The sequence below is a fragment of the Mobula hypostoma genome, chromosome 7 (assembly GCF_963921235.1).
Source record: "Mobula hypostoma chromosome 7, sMobHyp1.1, whole genome shotgun sequence".
Classification (NCBI taxonomy): Eukaryota; Metazoa; Chordata; class Chondrichthyes; order Myliobatiformes; family Myliobatidae; genus Mobula; species Mobula hypostoma.
Genome location: NC_086103.1, coordinates 150,857,374 through 150,875,796, shown reverse-complemented (window position 1 = coordinate 150,875,796; position 18,423 = coordinate 150,857,374). Strand labels below are relative to the sequence as shown.

The 18,423-nt window shown below is 39.3% G+C and overlaps 1 protein-coding gene across 3 annotated transcripts in view; it reads right to left on the bottom strand.

Moving 5' to 3' along the window:
• Window positions 1–11,280: 11,280 nt before the first annotated feature.
• brca2 (BRCA2 DNA repair associated) overlaps window positions 11,281–18,423 on the bottom strand; it is a 134,254-nt gene continuing 127,111 nt past the window's right edge. For 2 of the 3 annotated variants that reach the window (XM_063054285.1, XM_063054286.1), the window contains exons 24-26: window positions 17,566–17,822; window positions 15,947–16,093; window positions 11,281–12,765 (exon numbers count right to left, since the gene is read on the bottom strand). In XM_063054285.1, coding sequence (XP_062910355.1) covers window positions 11,731–12,765; window positions 15,947–16,093; window positions 17,566–17,822 — 1,439 coding nt within the window. In that variant the 3' untranslated portion in view covers window positions 11,281–11,730. Of the gene's footprint in view, window positions 12,766–15,946; window positions 16,094–17,565; window positions 17,823–18,423 lie in introns of those variants that run through there. The other variant, XR_010018741.1, reaches the window with a different exon arrangement.

Genomic DNA, 18,423 nt, shown 5'->3' with positions numbered 1-18,423 from the left:
AGGGGGTATGGAGGGAAGGCTGGGGCGGGGTTCTAAGTTGGATGATCAGCCATGATCATAATAAATGGCGGTGCAGGCTCGAAGGGCCGAATGGCCTACTCCTGCACCTATTTTCTATGTTTCTATGTTTCTATGAATATATTGGTGGGTGGGTACGGGGAGGGGTCAGTAATACAAAGATCCACAAATACAACAGATTTCTTTTCCATAAATAACTTCAGTGAGCCACTTGGGTTTTTAAGACATTATCTCATTATCGTCTATACTAACAGCCTTCAGTTTCATTGAGTGATTTGACATGTTCAATTATATTATAATTTAATAGTTACAGTATGTAAGTACATTAGAATGAAAATATTGAAATAAAATAATTTGTTACTTTTAATGTGTCTGGTTCAAACTTTTTAAGAATGGTGTTCTGTTACCTCTACAGCACTTCAATCTTTTTACAGTTGTAAAGATGCACATCTTTTTGATTAGTGATATTAATGTTGCAGTGGATTTGGAACAGTTTTAAAATCTGCTAATTTTTAATTGGCAGACAACCCCATTTTATAATATCCATGCTTTTAGTAAAGCATGGTGGAGATTTTGTGAAGAAATTCACTGTAGTGAACTGGGGAAGTTGGGGTGCTGAGGCTGAGAATTTCCTGGGTCATATTTTCCAGGGCAGCTACCCTGCAGCCAGAGAAAATTTAGGATTACAAATGACTGTCTGAAAGGCAGGAATCTTCAAGTGGCATTCTATATTGAAGGAATAAAAAAAAACTCAGATTTTCCTTGCCATGGTTTTAGATGGACTACCTTGTGCAGTACATGTACATAAGTAAATGGAATATATTAAACATGAGATTCTGCAGATGCTGGAAATGCAGAGCAACACTCAAAAACTGCTGGAAGAACTCAGAAGATCAGGCAGCATCTATGGAAATGAATAAACAGCGGACATTTTGGCCCAAGACCCTTCATCAGGACTGGAAAGGGTTGGGGAAAACCAGCCTTGATGAATGATCTCTGCCTGAAACATTGACTGTTTACTTATTTCCATAGATGCTTCCTGACCTGCTAAGTTTCTCCAGCATTTTGTGTGTGTTGCTCTGGAATGCAGTATATTAAACAAGTTTTAAGAGATGCAATTAGTCACTTGAAATTAAAATATGGCCATAGCAGAAACCTGACCACATAAGGTTTGTGATGGATACTAAAACTGAGAATGAGAGGTGTTGTTATTGAAACATAGATTCTTGAAAGGGATACTGTATTTAAATTTTTGGTAAAAGAGAAACCTTTCACTAATGAAATATCACTGTTGCTCTAAGGAATTAGATATTATAGAAGATGATGGAAACTTTTATGCTATTTATGGTTAGAATCTGGAATGTACAGCTGCCATTAGTAATCGAAGCAAATTCAATAGTACAGATCAAAAAGATTACCTGCTTAGAGTTAAGAAGTATAGACAGGCCATTATGCAATCAGGAGTATTTTGTAGGACTACATAAAGGAACAAAATTTACAGGGAAATTAGTGATTTGTAGAAGTTAGAATAGTGATAACAATGGTTTACCACTTTCCTTAAAATAGAATATGTTTTGATACAATTGCAAACGGAAAAGCACAAAAGAGAAAGAAAAATGCAGGGGTATAGGTAGGACTAGATATATTGCTTTGAACAGAACTGATAGACACAAATGCATTGAATTAGACTCTTGTGCTCTAACTTTTCCTGTTTTGTTTCCTGGCAACTTTCTGTGACAGGATTTCACCATGGCTATCTGTTTGCGGTGACTATGTCAAACTGCACTCCCTGTGGCAAGTGTCATAGAACGGCATAGAAACAGGCACTTTGGCTCATTTTGTTTGGGCTGAGCTGTTATTCTGCCTACTCCCACTGAACTGCATCTGCACCATGCCCCTCCATATCTGTCCTATCCATGTATTTATCCAAACTCTCTTAAGTGTTGAAATCAAATGCACATCCACTACTTCCACTGGCAGCTCATTTCGCACTCTTACCAGCCTCCGAGCAAAGTTCCCCCTCAATAGTTCACCTTTCACCCTTAGCCTATGACCTCTACTTCTCATCTCACCCACCTCAGTGGAAAAAGCCAGCTTGTATTTATCCTATCAAAAGCTCTCAATTCTCTCATCGATCAAATCTCCCTTCATCCTCCCATACACCAAGGAATTAATTCCTAAACTATTCAGTCTTTCACTATAACTCAGATCAGGTTCTGGCAACATTCTTGTAAATTTTCTCTGCACTCTTTCGATCCCATTGATATCCTTTCTGTAAGTAGGTGATTAGAACTGCACACACTACTCCAAATTAGTCCTCATCAACATCTTGTACAACTTCAACATCCAAATTGCTGTACTCTCACTTATGCAACATCTCTCAATTGTCTGTATTAAACTCCATCTGCCATATTTCAGCCCATTTTTCCTGCTAGTCCATATCCCACTGGATATCCTTCCTCATTCTCCACAACACCCCCATCTTAGTGTCAGCTAATTTGCTGATCCAATTTACCACATTTTCAGATTGTTGATATAAATGACAAACAGCAATAGACCCAGCACCAATCTCTGTAGCACACAACCAGTCACAGGCCTCCAGTCATCGACTACCACTCTTTGGATTCTCCCATGAAGCCAATGTTGAATCGAGTTTACTACCTCATCCTGAATGCCAAGTGACAGAACTTTCTTGTCCAGCCTCCCATGTGGGACCTTGTCAAAGGCCTTGCTGAAGTCCATTCACTGCCTTTCCTGGTAACCTCCTCAAGAAAAACCTATAAATTGGTTGGACAACTATTATATAGATTTCGTCTAACCAGTCTTATCATACCATATACTGTAGGTCAAGTGTGATTTGGAAATTTACTTGATGATCCATTCACTCAAACAACTTCTGCCTGTTTGGATGTTTGTCATTTTCTTCATTTATTTCAATGGAACTGTAAATGGCTAAGTATTAAGCTAGTTCTGAGAAATGTTATCTTTTAATTTAAAATTGTTATACTGAGATCAGGGACATTCAGTATATCAGCATTTTAGGAAGCTGGTTACACAAATTTGTTTTTGGGCATGCTATTCCACTATCCAACATGTAACAGGATTCGAGGCCATAAGACATAGGAGCAGAATTAGGCCATCTGGCCCATTGAGTCTGCTCCGCCATTCAATCATGGCTGATCCTTTTTTTTTCTCTCCTCCTCAACCCCAGTTCCTGGCCTGTTCCCCGTAACCCTTGATGCCATGTCCAATCAAGAACCTATCTACCTGTGCCTTAAATACACCCAGTGACCTGGCCTCCACAGCTGCATGTGGCAACAAATTCCACAAATTCACCACCCTTTGGCCAAAGAAATTTCTCCGCATCTCTGTTTTGAAAGGGTGCCCCTCTATCCTGACGCTGTGCCCTCCTGTCTTAGATTCTCCCACCATGGGAAACATCCTTTCTACATCTAGGCCTTTCAACATTCAAATAGTTTCAATGAGATCCCCCCATGCTTCTGAATTCGAACCCAGTGCCATCAAACGTTCCTCGTAATGACAACCCTTTCATTCCTGGAATCATCCTTGTGAACTTCCTCTGGATCTTCTCCAATGCCAGCACATCTTTTCTAAGATGAGGGGCCAAAAACTGTTCACAATACTCAAGGTGAGGCCTCACCAGTGCCTTATAAAGCATCAGCATTACTTCCTTGCTCTTGTTTCCTAGACCTCTTGAAATGAATGCTAACATGGAATTTGCCTTCCTCACCACTGACTCAACTTGCAAGTTAACCTTCAGGGTGTTCTGCACAAGGACTCCCAAGACCCTTTTGCATCTCAGATTTTTGGATTTTCTCCCCATTTAGAAAATTGCCCGCTCAAATTTATTTCTACTACCAAAGTGCATGACCAAGCATTCTCCAACATTGTATTTCATTTGCCACTTTCTTGCCCATTCTCCCAACCTTTCTAAGTCCTTCTGCATCCTATCAGTTTCCTCAACACTACCTGCCCCTCCACCAATCTTTGTATCATCTGCAAACTTAGCAACAAAGCCATCTATTCCATCATCAAAATCATTTATATACAGCGTAAAAAGAAGTGGTTCCAACACCAACCCCTGTGGACGCCACTAGTCACTGGCAGCCAACCAGAAAAGGATCCTTTTATTCCCGGTCGCTGCCTCCTAACAATCAGCCAATGCTCTAACCACATTAGTAACTTTCCTGTAATACCATGGGCTCTTAACTTGGTAAGCAGCTTCATGTGTGGCACCTTGTCAAAGGCTTTCTGAAAGCCCAAAAATACAACATCCACTGCATCCCCTTTATCTATCCTACTTGTAATCTCCTCAAAGAATTCCAGCAGGTTCTTTTCCCTGAAGGAAACCATGCTGACTTTGTACTATCTTGTCCTGTGTCACCAAGTACTCCATCTCCTCATCCTTAACAATTGACTCTAACATCTTCCCAACCACTGAGGTCAGGCTAACTGGTCTATAATTTCCTTTCTGCCACCTTCCTCCTTTCTTAAAGCATGGGGTGACATTTACAATTTTCCAGTTCTCTGGCACCATGCCAGTGTCCAGTGATTTTTGAAAGATCATTCCAATGCCACCACAATGTCTAATGCTACTTCTTTCAGAACCCTAGGGTGCAGTTCATCTGGTCCAGGTGACTTATGTACCTTTAGGTCTTTCAGTTTGTAATAGTAACTGCACCCACTTCTCTTTCTTCACACACTACAACATCCGGGATACTGCTAGTACTTTCCACAGTGAAGACTGATGCAAAATACTCATTTAGTTCATCAGCCATCTTCTTGTCCCCATTTATAGGCCATACAAGCTCTATTATCTTGATGGGCATTATTTCACCTGGTGGGCAATGACTTCTTTGGTGTTCACACTGGTAAGTTGTAGTTTTCCTAATTATTGAATGAAGATTAATAATATAGTTTATCATTGACTGGAATGTTGTAGCCAGTTAAATCCTGAATTAAGCCCAAAAATTCATCTCAGATGTTAGTTTTTTTCCTTCTTAATCACAAGATTATCTTTCCACAGTATTTCTGTATAAAAATCAACATTAAAAATGAAATATATTGGTTTGTCAGTTTTATAGAAAATATTCAATATGCTTAAAACAAGTTACTTTTTGAATGTCAAATTTGGATATTAACTTAATTGGGGAAATCAGTCAGTATAAGTTCACTAATTTTAATGATGAAGGCATGACAGTTAACACCATTAACCTTGACCAAACCTATGACTTACGGAGATGAGGAGTTATAAGCCCTGTCGCCTGTCTCTCATTATGGGCAATGTGAGATTGCTGGGTAATAAAATGGACGAGTTGATGGCGCTAGCCAGGAGTCAGAGCACATTTCGGGAGTGCAGTGTTATGTGTTTTACTGAAACGTGGTTGCACGAGGACATACCTGACCAAAACGTTTCCATAAAGGGCTTCCAGACCGTTCGGGCTGACCGGAAGTGCACTGAGAGTGGTAAGCATAAAGGAGGGGGGCTTGCTGTTTTGGTTAACAACAGATGGTGCAATCCTGGTCATATTACGATCAAGGAACGTGTTTGTAGCCCGGATATTGAACTTTTTGCTGTTGGACTCCAGCCATATTATTTGCCAAGGGAAATTTCACATGCAATTGTGGTTGTTGTGTACATCCCTGCCTCTGCCAACCCAACGTCGGCGTGTAACATCATTTACACCGTTGGGTACAGGAATATATTCAGCCAGAGACTCATTGCACTGGGATGCAGCACTGAGCGTCATGGGAAGTCATTCCTGCTGGTGGCCATCCAACTTTGCAGCTCCTCCCTTGGAGGGTCAGACACCCTGGGTCAGTTGGCTGGTCCTGGACTTATTTTTGTCTGGCATGGTTTACATATTATTATTTGATTGTTTGTGGTTTTTGTATTGCTATGTTTGTACTCTGTTCTTGGTTGGTGCAGCTGTAACAAAACCCAATTTCCCTCGGGATCAATAAAGTATGTCTATCTAATGTAATATTTCATAACTTTTGCATGACTTATTTCACAAGCTTTAGTTGAAGCTTGTGAAAGTTCTACTTTCATGAGCGTTAACTAAATACAGTAGTGCCCTACAGCATTTAGTTGAAGAGCGTGGAAGTATGATTATTAAAAAGGCAATAGATGAATAATGAGACATAACAACTTCTGCCTGTTACCACAACAGAATCAGTTTTAATATCAACGGCATACATCGTGAAATTGTTGTCTTTGCAGCAACAGTACAAGGCAATACATAAAAATAAAAAACATGAATTACAGGAAGTACATGTACATTAGATAGTTAAATTAGTGCAAAAATACAAGTAGAAAGGTAGTGTTCGTGAATTCAATGTCCATTCAGCAATCAGAAAAGAAATGTTCTTGAATCGTTGAGTGTATGCTTTCAGGCTTCTGTAGCTCCTTCCTGATCGTAGCAATGAGAGCAAGGTATGACCTGGGTGATGATGTGGGTCCTTGATGGTTGCCACCTTTTTGAGGCAATGCTCCTTGAAGATATCCTCAATACTACAGAGACTAGTTCCTATGATGGAGCTGACTAAGTTTACAGCTCTCTGCAGCTTATTTTGATCCTGTTTTGCAGTCCCCCTCCATACCAGACAGTGATGCAGCTAGTTAAAATGCTCTCCATTGTACAGCTATTGAAATTTGCAAGTTGGTGCTGTGACACCACTCAACCAGCTGATATATCTCACTCCTGTACACCCTCTCATCACCATCTGAAATTCTGACAATAGTTGCATCAACAAATTTATAGATGGCATTTGAGCTGTGCCTAGCCACAGAAACATGGGTGTAGAGATGCTATAGCAGATGTTATTTTATTGGCATTTTACTCAACCCTGGAACATCTGGACTGTGAAGATGTATACATCCGAATGCTCCTCATTGACTATAGGTCTGCATTCAATATTATCCCCTCCTCAAAACTAATGAATAAGCTCCAAGACCTAGGCTAACACCACCTTGTGCAACCGGATCCTTGATTTCCTCACCTGAGGACCCTAGTACGTTCGGAGTTGGCAACAAGGTTAAGTACAGTTGCAATGCCATATTTAAGTTTGCCTGTGAACAAACCTTAAATTGCTGTGTCATCATTTCAGAGGATCCATCCTGAGTCTAACATGCAACTACCATTACAAAGAAGGCACAGCGGCATCTCCACTTTCTTAGAAGTTTGCACAGAATTGGTACATAATCTAAAACTTCTTCAGACTTCTATAGATATGTGGAGAGTATACTGACTGGTTGCATCATGTATGGAAACACCAATACCATTGAACAAAAGAGCCTACAAAAAGTAGTAGATACAGCCCTCTCCACCACTGAGCACAAAGAGTGCTGTAGCAGGAAAGCAGCATCCATCATCAAAGACCTCCACCATTCAAGGCTATGTTCTCTTTTCACTGCTGCCATCAGGGAGGAGGTACAGGAGCTTCAGATTCCACACCGCCATGTTCAGGTCACTACCTCTCAACCATTAGGTTCTTAAACCAGAGAGGATAACTTCTATCACTCCAACACTGAAATTTCACAACCAATGGACTCACTTCTAAGGACTCTGCAACTTGTGTTCTCAATGTTCATTATCCACCCTCCTTTTGTATTTGCAGTTTGTTGTCTTTTGCATGTTGATTATTTGTCCATCTGTTGTGTGTAGTTTTTAATTAATTCTATTGTGATTTTTTCTATTGACTGAAAGTTTGGAAGAAAATGAATCTCAGTGTAGTATATGGTGGCGTTAAGTAGAGGACAATGTACTTTGATAATAAATTTACTTTGTACTTTTGAATTTTAATGGAGTTAAACAGTGAGGAAAAAAATTGGTTGTTATCAGGAAATAAGAAAGCGTTAAACATTTGATGTGAAACAACTTAATGGCTACATTGCTGGAAGTGCAGAGCAACAAATCCTTGTAAGTGAAAGTAAAGCTAGTGTTTCCTGTGTAACTATGCAAAAATAGTTCCACCTCAGTTAAAAACATTAATGACAACAGGTTTATTTCTTCTTCACCTATTGCTTTCTGTAGACATCTCCAACAATATGTGCAGAAACAAATGTAACTACAGTACAGAGGCATAAGCAGACATACCGAAGAATGTCCGAGTCCCACGACACTCGGAGCCTGCATAATGCTGAGGATGTATTCCTTGGAGGTGGAGCGCTATGTAAATCAGTACTATGTGGGGTGATTATAACATTATGTAAATGGACATGCATGCCTGATTTTTAAAAACATCAAACCCCAGATATATATTTTATACATAGTAATTCATGCAAATAGGCCTAACCTGTACATCAGTGGAGCAGCAACATATCGCAGCCGCTGCGGAGAGAAGTGGGTGGTGGTCACATTTTAGAGGAGGGACCCAGCTGTGGGTCCTCCTCTAACTTCAGCTTCGTCTTCAAATAGGTGTTGAGATTTGACTGCCTTTTCTTAAGTTTCCTCTCATGAAGCAGTTCTCAGGTAGCAGGTAATCATGTTGAGAACACCTCCTTGTACCTTATTGCTTTGCTCCCAGTCAGGGCCATTATCGATGATTTATGTGATTGTGGTGATGCTAGTGCTGAGGGATTTTGTGGTGAGGTTTCTTGTTGGTGTTTGACCTTCTCCATCTGTGTCCTCAGATTCATTCAGTATACATTGCTCTGCCAATTCTCAAAGCTCTTTGTTATTAAGGCTCTCACCATGAGAATGGAATAACATCACCAACAATAACATCCTCTAATCCTGCTGCAGTAGCCAGTTCAACTATGCTTTGGATGACTGGTTCCACCTGAAATCCTAGGATGTCATTGCATGCTTCTGGCTTCTTCCACACTCTGTTCATGCAGTTGGAAGTTACTTCATCCCAGGCTGATCTGATATCGTCTACAGCTTTTATGAAGTTGTAGTCTTTCCGAAATTGCCTGGTGGATTGTTTGTCTTGACCTTTTGGTTCCTCTACAAGTTGCTTGAATGTGTGATGAAGGTAGTTGGCTTTAAAATTTCAATATTACTCCTTGATCCAATGTTTGGAGTAACGAAGTGTGTTGGGTGGAAGGTAAACCACTTCTACAGGAATGCAGGTCCGAAGCATGTCAAGATTCTCAGGGTGGCCTGGGGTACTATCAAGCACCAATAACACTTTAGGTTCAAGATCATGCTCCTCACAATACCGCTTCACTGCTGGACAAAAATGTGAAACAAACCAATTTTGGAAAACTTCAATTAGCTCCCAGGCTTCCTTATTTGATTTCCAAATCACTGGTTGACTTGACTTTAAAATGCCCTTCATTGCTTGTGGTGTGCGGTGTTTCAGAGTGATACACAATCATAGGCTTTAACTTAAAGTTACCTTGAAACATTGCCTCCTAGCAAAAGAGTTAACTGGACCTTTGCAGCCTTGAAGCTAGATACACGTTCCTCTTGGGAGATGAAAGTACTTTTCCAAAATAGGTCCATTTCATCCACATTGAAGATGAGTTCAGAAAGATAATCGTCCTTTTTGATTATGGCCTTCAGTGTTGTAGGAAAATCCTGGGCTGCCTTGCTGTCACCTCAAGCCACTTGACCAGAGATATGCATGCTATGGAAGTTACTGCACTGTTTATATCAAACCAACACATCTTCTTCTTGGATATGCCATTTCCATTATCATCAGCTGGATTAGGGACATGTTTCATTGTGTTTGGTCATCCACCCATATATTTAGTCTATTTTCCATTTTTTCAAGCAAACGGCTCCTTGAACAACTCTACTTCATTGATGATAACTTTGAGGTAGTTGTTGCAGAAGCTTTTATCTCATCTGCATTCTTTATAATTGTTCTGATTGTCAATGTAGCCAATTTCAAAGAGGCGCCAACTTCAAGCTGGTGCTCAACAGCTTCCAAGCACCGCATCACTTACAGTTTCATGTTCATGCTAGTGCCTTTCCTAGACATTTTAGATGTATTACCCTCACTGGAAGTTGCAAGCCATTTTCTAGACATTATGGTGAAAAAAATGGTACGTTGGCGAGGGAGCAAGAATGTTTACACACGCAGGGCAGGCAGAGTGTGAACTGCCATGTGTGATGCCAAGCAGAGCTTCAGGATGGATGATGCTAATGAGAGAGATAACGGAAGACAATGGAGAAGAGAGAGATTAACGAGAAAGAAACACAATTCCGATGTTGGTGTCTGCGACAGGCCGTTTGCTTTGAACCTGAACTGTTTGAAGTTTGATGGACAGGTGATACCCCAGCAGGGGGATAAAAATAGCAGATTTGCTAAGGCACGACACACACACACGCCACGAGACCCTGGAAAGAGCAGTGTGCCCCACAAGGTGGTGGGAGTTTGGAGGACCGGTTCGCGGGAATCGGTCAGAGGCTCACAGGGTGTAAAGGTACGATCGGTGGGAACCTGGTGTGTGTCCGCCCTTGCCTGGGTGCCGGGTTCACCACGGAAGAACGATCGCATCCGGAATGGAGGGGTCACAGTCGGTGACCACAGCTGAATCAGAAGGCATCAAAAAGGTTTGCCTGAAACCAACTGCATCTCTCACTTTCTCTCTCCCCAATGGTACAACAGCGATTACTTCGAACTGCACTAGACTGAACTGAACTCTGCTTCACTTAAGACTGATCATTTTACCCCTAGACTGCAATAGAGCTTGGTTGATTCCTATTACCCTATTTCTGTGTATATGTGTATACTATCATTGCTAACCTGTTACATTTATATCCTTGCGATTAGTGTACTGTATTACTTATTTCTTTAATAAAACTTTATTAGTTCCTAGTAATCACAGACTCCAACATGCGTTCCATTTCTACTGGTTTGGCAACCCAGTTACGGGGTACGTAACAGAACTAATATGTGATTGGCTGAGTGGCTGAGAGTGCATGTAAAGCACTCCCATTGGGTAATTGAATGTTTACTGTAATGGCAGCCACTCGAGAAGTTTTGTGTTGTTTAGAATAAATTTTTGTCATTTAAAAAAATTTCAATAAAGAATGAATCAGCACCATGCGGGGTCAGGGGGTGATAAATCTGTGGAATTTGTTGCCACGAGCGACTGCGGAGGTCAAGTCAATGGGCGCATTTAAGGCAGAGATAGATAGGTTCTTGATTAGCCAGGGCATCAAAGGGTATGGGGAGAAGGCAGGGGAGTGGGGATGACTGGAAGAATTCAATCAGCCCATGACTGAATGGCGGAGCAGACTCAATGGGCTAAATGGCCTACTTCTGCTCCTATATCTTATGGGGTCTGGGCTTACTTTAATTATGATTGGAACGGATACATAATTAGTATCTACCATCTGTAGTGGGTTTTCAATAGCTACATGAGGAACTTGGATAACGTCCACCCTTACTTTAAAATACAACTAGTAGGATGTAGCAATATTACCTGGATCGGTAATGGCCTATAGCTAAGACATTTGAATTCAACATCTGTTTAACTCAATAGAAGACTGCTTAATTACAAAACTGCAGCATATAAAATACAACAAAAGTTTATTTAAGGTTGATACATTTTTACACTAACAACTTAACGTTTACAAAATATCTAAACATATTAATTACAAACAGCAACAATCAAATTGACAGCGAAATAATCACTTTCAAGTAATACACGTCAGGGTGCAGTGTAAAAGATACAACTTTCACTTAAAGTTTTGTATAATAATTCTAGTTGTCAAATAAATCATCTCCTTTCTACACGTCAATGTTACTGTTGCTCTTGATGGTGTGGCATCTTTCTTTGGCTGATAACCTTACTTGGATTATTGTACTACCTTCATCTTTACGCCTTCTTTTGAACTGTGATCCCACAGGTGAGCTCTTATCTGCTGAAACACCCACTGTTTCAAATTCAGATTCAAGATTTTGTTTTAAGGCATGACCATTAGAACTCTCAATTTGTGTATTTTCTATTTTTCCCTTTGTTTTCTCAATACTCTCACTTGCCCAGTGCTCATAAAGAACTTGGGTATTTATCATTGCAAGCTCTTCATCTGGAACCCAATTATCTTCAACCAATTTTGCAACTTTATTCCCTAATTCGTTATTAAAATCATTTGCAGTTTGTGGCATGAAAGGAACGTCTGTCAGTTTGGCAACATGGGACTTTTCAACCTTTCTGTTGTCCTTCATGTCACTGGCATTAGAACACTCTTCATAAAGTGCCTGTGTATTTATCATTGCAAGTTCTTCATCTGTAACCCAGTTGTCTTCTACCATTTTGGAAAGCTGAGTCCCAAGATAGTTCTTAACATTTTTGGATAAAGTGGTATTGTCTTTTGAACTGGTGATTTGTGTCCTTGTAGGTTTTTCTTTGTCATTTTCACTGACTCCATTTCCCCAACCTTTGATAAGTGCTTGTGTATCTATCATTGCAAGTTCCTCATCTGTAACCCAATTATCCTCAGCTATTTTGGAAATTTCAGTCTTTTTCAAAGCTGATACATGAACAGATTTATTATTTCCCATTTGAATTGCTTCTTCAGAGTTTTGCGGTGTGACACATCTCCGAGGTGGTCGAAAATTTCTCTGTACAGATGGTGAAACACAAGTGGAAAGGTGAGGCAATGGAACAGGAGAAGGGATTTGAGACAAAAGCTTAAGTTTTCTTTTCTTCAGCTCTGTGAGGGATTCAGCTGGCGTAATCTTTGGACTGCACAATGTAGATTTGGATCCATTTTCTGTAGTTGATAGTGTGGGTGGCTTTCTTTTAGCATTTGGTGAAGCAAGCTGTCAAGAAGCCAGAAGGTAGAAAATATAAGTCAGGAATCACTAGATCCATGAAAAAACATCCTGTTAATTTCAGAATTCACAAAGAATTGTCTTCTATCCTACAACCTGTGAGAACTCTATTCTCTAGTTTCTTGTGCACTTTAATTTCTGTTTCATTTAGTCAAATTATCTATTAACTAAAATGCATATTGTGATAAAACTCTGCTCAGTTTTATTACAGCATATCACAAACTAATGACCTTGTAGATGACTGTTGCACTGCAATGCAAAACAGAAAAAAGTTAAATGCCACCAGTTGAACAAAATTGAAAACTAAATCACTAGCAAACAGCAGGTAGGTTGATGTATCAGGTCTCTATGGGTTGTAATTGGAGTGAAAGCACCAGGGGAACTTGGGGACAAAGTATGGAGAACCTCAAAAAAATGCACAGGTGAGTAACTGCATGAATACATATCATTATGACTTCTGCCAAGGTCATAATGGGTTAACTTAAATGTCAAAAAAGTCACTGCTCCAATGCTTGAATGCATCGTGTCTTGTGCTGAGTACAATCACTGATATCATCCTGGGACAGTGTTAAATTGTTCCTGCAGGAATAGTTGATCTAGGCCAATGCATTTGCAGCTATGAAAAACCCTCCCCACGTCCACACCAGTGATTAACCAAGTACCTCTTTTTATTTTAAAATTCAAAGTAAATTTATTATGAAAGTACACCATATACAACCCTGTGATTCATATTGCTGCGGGATTAGCATCCAATTTTGCCCGTGAAACCTCTTACAAGAATAAAGGTTTTCGATAAGTACAAATTAGTTAATTTTAGATGACCCTTCAAAAGGATTGCTGACTTGCCAAAATTAGTTTATTCCACCAAGCTTGACCTTTTTCTAACTCGATTTACTACTGTGTTGTTTTTCTTGATACAGTGCTTAGGTAGGAAGTTAAATCTAGGACTTGAAGGGAACTCGGATTATGGTGTTCTCATGTTCCTATTTTCCCTCCTAGGCAGTAAATAACAAAGGTTTGAGGAAATACTGTTGATTCCATCTTATTGCATGGTTTATGGTGGTGGAGTGAATAAGATGCTCATCAAGTAATTTGTCAAAGATAGTGTTTAGGTTCCTGACTGTAGCTCCATACATCCAATAAAGTGGAAGTTACAGTACTCCCTCACACTGCAACCCAATTCCTTGTTGACAAAAATGCTCTTGTCAGAAGAATCATTGATCAAACTTTCAGCCTCTGATCTGGTCTTTCAGCTACAATATGTTGTACTGGCAATTGTAGTACGATTCAATTTCAAGGGTACTGCGGTTGACTCCACTAATGGAGATAATATAAATGCAAGAGACTTGGTGCAGGGATAGGAGATGATTGGTTCAGATAGAATAAAGTATTAAATAGTCTTCATTTATGCGTGATTTAAGGACAAATGGAAGCAATGATTAATCTGGAACAACTTCTCCACAAATGGTAGAAATAGAGTTAGCTAGGCGAAATGGATAGGCACTTGAGAGAAAGTAATTTGTGAAGCTTTGGTCAACAGATAATTCTCTGCAAAAAAAATCTTAAAATTTTATAGGTCAGATGCCATTTCTGTTGCTCTGAAAACTTCATCCCATGAGTGCTTCAAAGTTTCTTGCTATTTTGCAAGTCTTTTATTGACCATTATCCAGACAAAATGCTAGAGGAATTCAACAGGACAGGCAGCAATTATGGAAATGAATAAACAGTTGACGTTTGAGGCCGAGACCCTTTTTCAGGAGTTCCTACTGCATTTTTGTTATTCTGCATTTCCAGCATCTGGAGAATCTCTAGTGCTTATGCCTGCTATCCAGGTTTTGGGTTATATCATTATTTGGAGAGAAATGATTGGAACTGAACACCCCACAATCACTATTAAATGTTCAAGTTTATGATGTTTTGACATAAGGGAAATCAATGATAAAGCAGTTTACAATAGTATTCAACAACTGTAGCCATCTTTTCTATGCCATGTTTAACACCAGTCAGTGGTGGTTTTTGCATTCCTAAAAATGGGTTAAGAACTATGCTATATTTCTTCTTGATTTTATGATTGGTCAGTTTCAACACAGTCTAAAATTCTATGTAATCACTTATGTCTGAACCACGGATAAAATAAAATCTAAAGCTCATAAAACGAGCTAAGCATAAAGTGAGCAAATGTCATTCAAATCACTGCTGGCTACCCACTTTCACAACTTTTCAAATGATAAGTAAGCTACTGGCTCCTTTCTTTAACAAGCCTTGAAGTTTAACTAAAAGCATGCCAAGAACAACACCAAACTTAATTAAAATGAGTTGCTCATGCAGCGAAGCTGTAGAAAACATGGTAAAATAAGCAATCTCTCAAACATTCATTCATTAGCTCCATGAGAGATAATTGGTAGGAATAGATTTTGACATTTCTAAACAAATAACTTTGTTAATATATACTATAATTTATTTGCTCTATACTGTTCAAATGTCGACCATATAAAATAAAAATGCTCACCTGCCTACCTAGAACCTACTTTAAACGTGTATGAACTTCCACCTTAAGTATACCCAATAACTTGGCCTCCACAGCCGTGCATGTCAATGAATTCCACAGATTCACCACCCTCTGGTATCTCCACTGCAGGAAATATCCTTTCCATGTCTACTCTATCTGGGCTTTTCAAAGTGGATAGAGGATATGTTTCAATAAGATGCTCCCTCATTCATCTAAACTCCAGCAAGTACAGGCACAGAGCCAAAAAGTCCTCATAGGTTAACCCTTTCAATCCCAGAATCACTCTCATGAACCTCCTCTGGACTCTCCGATGCCGTCACATCTTTTCTTAGATAAGGGGCCCAAAACTGCTCATGATACTCCCAAGTGTGGTCTGACCAATGCCTTACAAAGCCCTCAGCATTGTATCCTTGCAACACACACAAAATGGAAAAAAAGTAGTCAATGTTTTGGGATGACTGTACTCTTTTCCATAGATGCTGCATGGTCTGCTGAGTTCCTCCAGCATTTTGTGTGTTATTTGGATTTCCAGCATTTACAGATCTTCTCTTGTTTGTGATAGCATTACATCCTTACAATTTTAGGGAAAGAACTTATAAATAAGAATATTCTACAAGTAAAATCTACCTACAATATTTGCTGGAATACCTTCATACATACCAAGGTGCCACTGATTGAAGTGATACTGGATTTTTTATTGTTCGGAGTAAGTATGTCATCAGAGTTTTTGTTCGACCTTGGAGTACTAATTGTTCCAAGAATAGTCTTCACCTTTTCTTCAGTATCCTTGACAAAACTCTGTATATTCTAAAGCAATCAATTAAATGATGCACATGTTAATAAACGTAGTATTTGGGCTTAATGATTTTATGGTGGTGGTGTCACCTCCAAAATGTCCAATGCTTGGCCAATTTTCCAGCTACACAACACACCTCAGCAACAGTCCCCTGCTGTTGCATTTTCCTCCCAAATCCCAAAGACATATTGGTTGCTAGGTTAATTGATCACTGTAAATTACTCTGCTTAGATGGATGGTAGGATGCATGTCTGAAAGGGAGAATGTGTTACAGGATAATAGGTGGAGGAATGGGATGGATGGGATTGTTCACAGCCAGCATAGTCACAATGGGTCAAATTGCCCCTGATGTTGTAAGGAAATTTGAGGAAATATATAATCAGATCCTCTAATTCTATTGAATGTGGGAGTAAGTGAAAGAAACACAAGCAATACTCGGCTGCATGTGAAAATACAATAATGTATTGGCTAAAATGCTGCAACTGAAATGGTGAAAAAGTGCTTGTCATCATTACAGAATGAAATTGATAGTACTTATGGTGTATAGACGAGCAAATTGAAAATTCAGAAGTTGTTGTAATTTTTTTCCCCCACTGCTATTGTACTGGCTGTGCTGCTTTCTAACTTAACATAGCAATAGCTAGCAAGTTTAAATGGAGTTCAGGAACAGGGTGCCACTGAATTTAAAAGGAGCATTACAAGCAATACCTGGTGGGCTGGATACCAAGCCACTGGTATTTCCAAGTGAGGAGATAGTGGATTATCAGAGTTAATCATTTAAAATTTAAGTACTGTTGCAGAACCAGCAACCACTACTGTATCTGTAATCTTAAGACTCCATTTTCAATCCATGCATTTACTTTTTTTTAAATCTCAACTAATTTTGATATGGCTCAGGTCGGGATCTGGACATTAGCACATTAATAGTTGGACTTTTCAATTATACTCCAAGATACTCAATTCCTCAACAACACTTCCTACCTAATCTCTATACTGGCAATACCTGAGGAAAGCGGAGAGTGCTTGAAGTACAGACTCCATTCTAACTGAGCAAGAACTCCTCATGGAACTACAGATTACAGATATAGTTGCATATGGTGTCCACTATTTCCCATATTATGCAGCTGACATACATTGCCTGCCCAGCCAGATGATTACAATGCAACTTACTAGGATATTATTGGTCAATATAATATGGATGATACTACAAAAACATTTTTTCTTATTCTGTGTATGAATCAACTTCATCTTGAGGAAATGGAAGATACCATCAGCTATGATGACACTTGAACCATCCTTAATATTTGCATGTCAATGGAGACATTATGGTTTAAAAATACATGGGCTAATGCCACCATTTTATAAACTAAGAAGAAAATTTGTTACACATTCCAGTTAAAAGTACTTTGGCATAGTGTTTTATATTTTTGCAGTTGAATTATTCTAGACTGTATTATATCTAGGAATTTTCCAAATGCCCCACCTGGACAGAACTTTTTAGTTGAATGTATTTTTCTCGTAGATGTCCATCCTTTGGATTTGCAGAAAAGTTGGAAAGATCCCCAGTTAACAGCACAGGAATACCCATGGAACTCTCTGATGTCCACTTCAAGTTGCTTGCAACAACCAGGGCACTTGGCTTGATAATGTCTTCCACAGCCAGCTGTTTAAAACTGGTCCAAAATTTTATAGCTACTAGATCCTGATTTTCATCAGCCAAATACACAGTTGAAGGTCCATCTACAGTTTAAAACAGAGAAATTCATGTTCTTTCCAGGAACCACAAATGTCTTGTGCACAAAATGAGAATATTAGTGCATTGCACTTAAGAGTAAATCTTCTACATGAGTTAACATTAACTATCATAACAACCTTTTTATATTTTCACTTATCACAATGGATATTGTAGAAGATTTAAATATTCAACTAATGTTCAATTACTGGCTGCTTTTGAGTTGTGTACACACACACACACACACATAAAAGCCCACCAAGCCAATTGAACTTGTTTTCCTTCACAATTAATTCTGTTGAACCATATAAAAAAAGGAGCAGAATTAGGCCATTCAACCCATTGGGTCTGCTCCGCCATTCCATCATGGCTGATTTATTATCCCTCTCAACCCCATTCTCCTGCCTTCTCCCCATAACCTTTGAGATCCTTACTAATAAAGAATGTATACCTAATTACTTGGCCTCACCAGCCATCCGTGGCAATGAATTCCACAAATTCAAAGTTTAAAGTAAAATTTATTATCAGAGTACATATATGTCACCACATAGACCTCGAGATTCATTTTTCTGCAGGCATACTTGGCAAATCTATAGAACAGTAACTGTA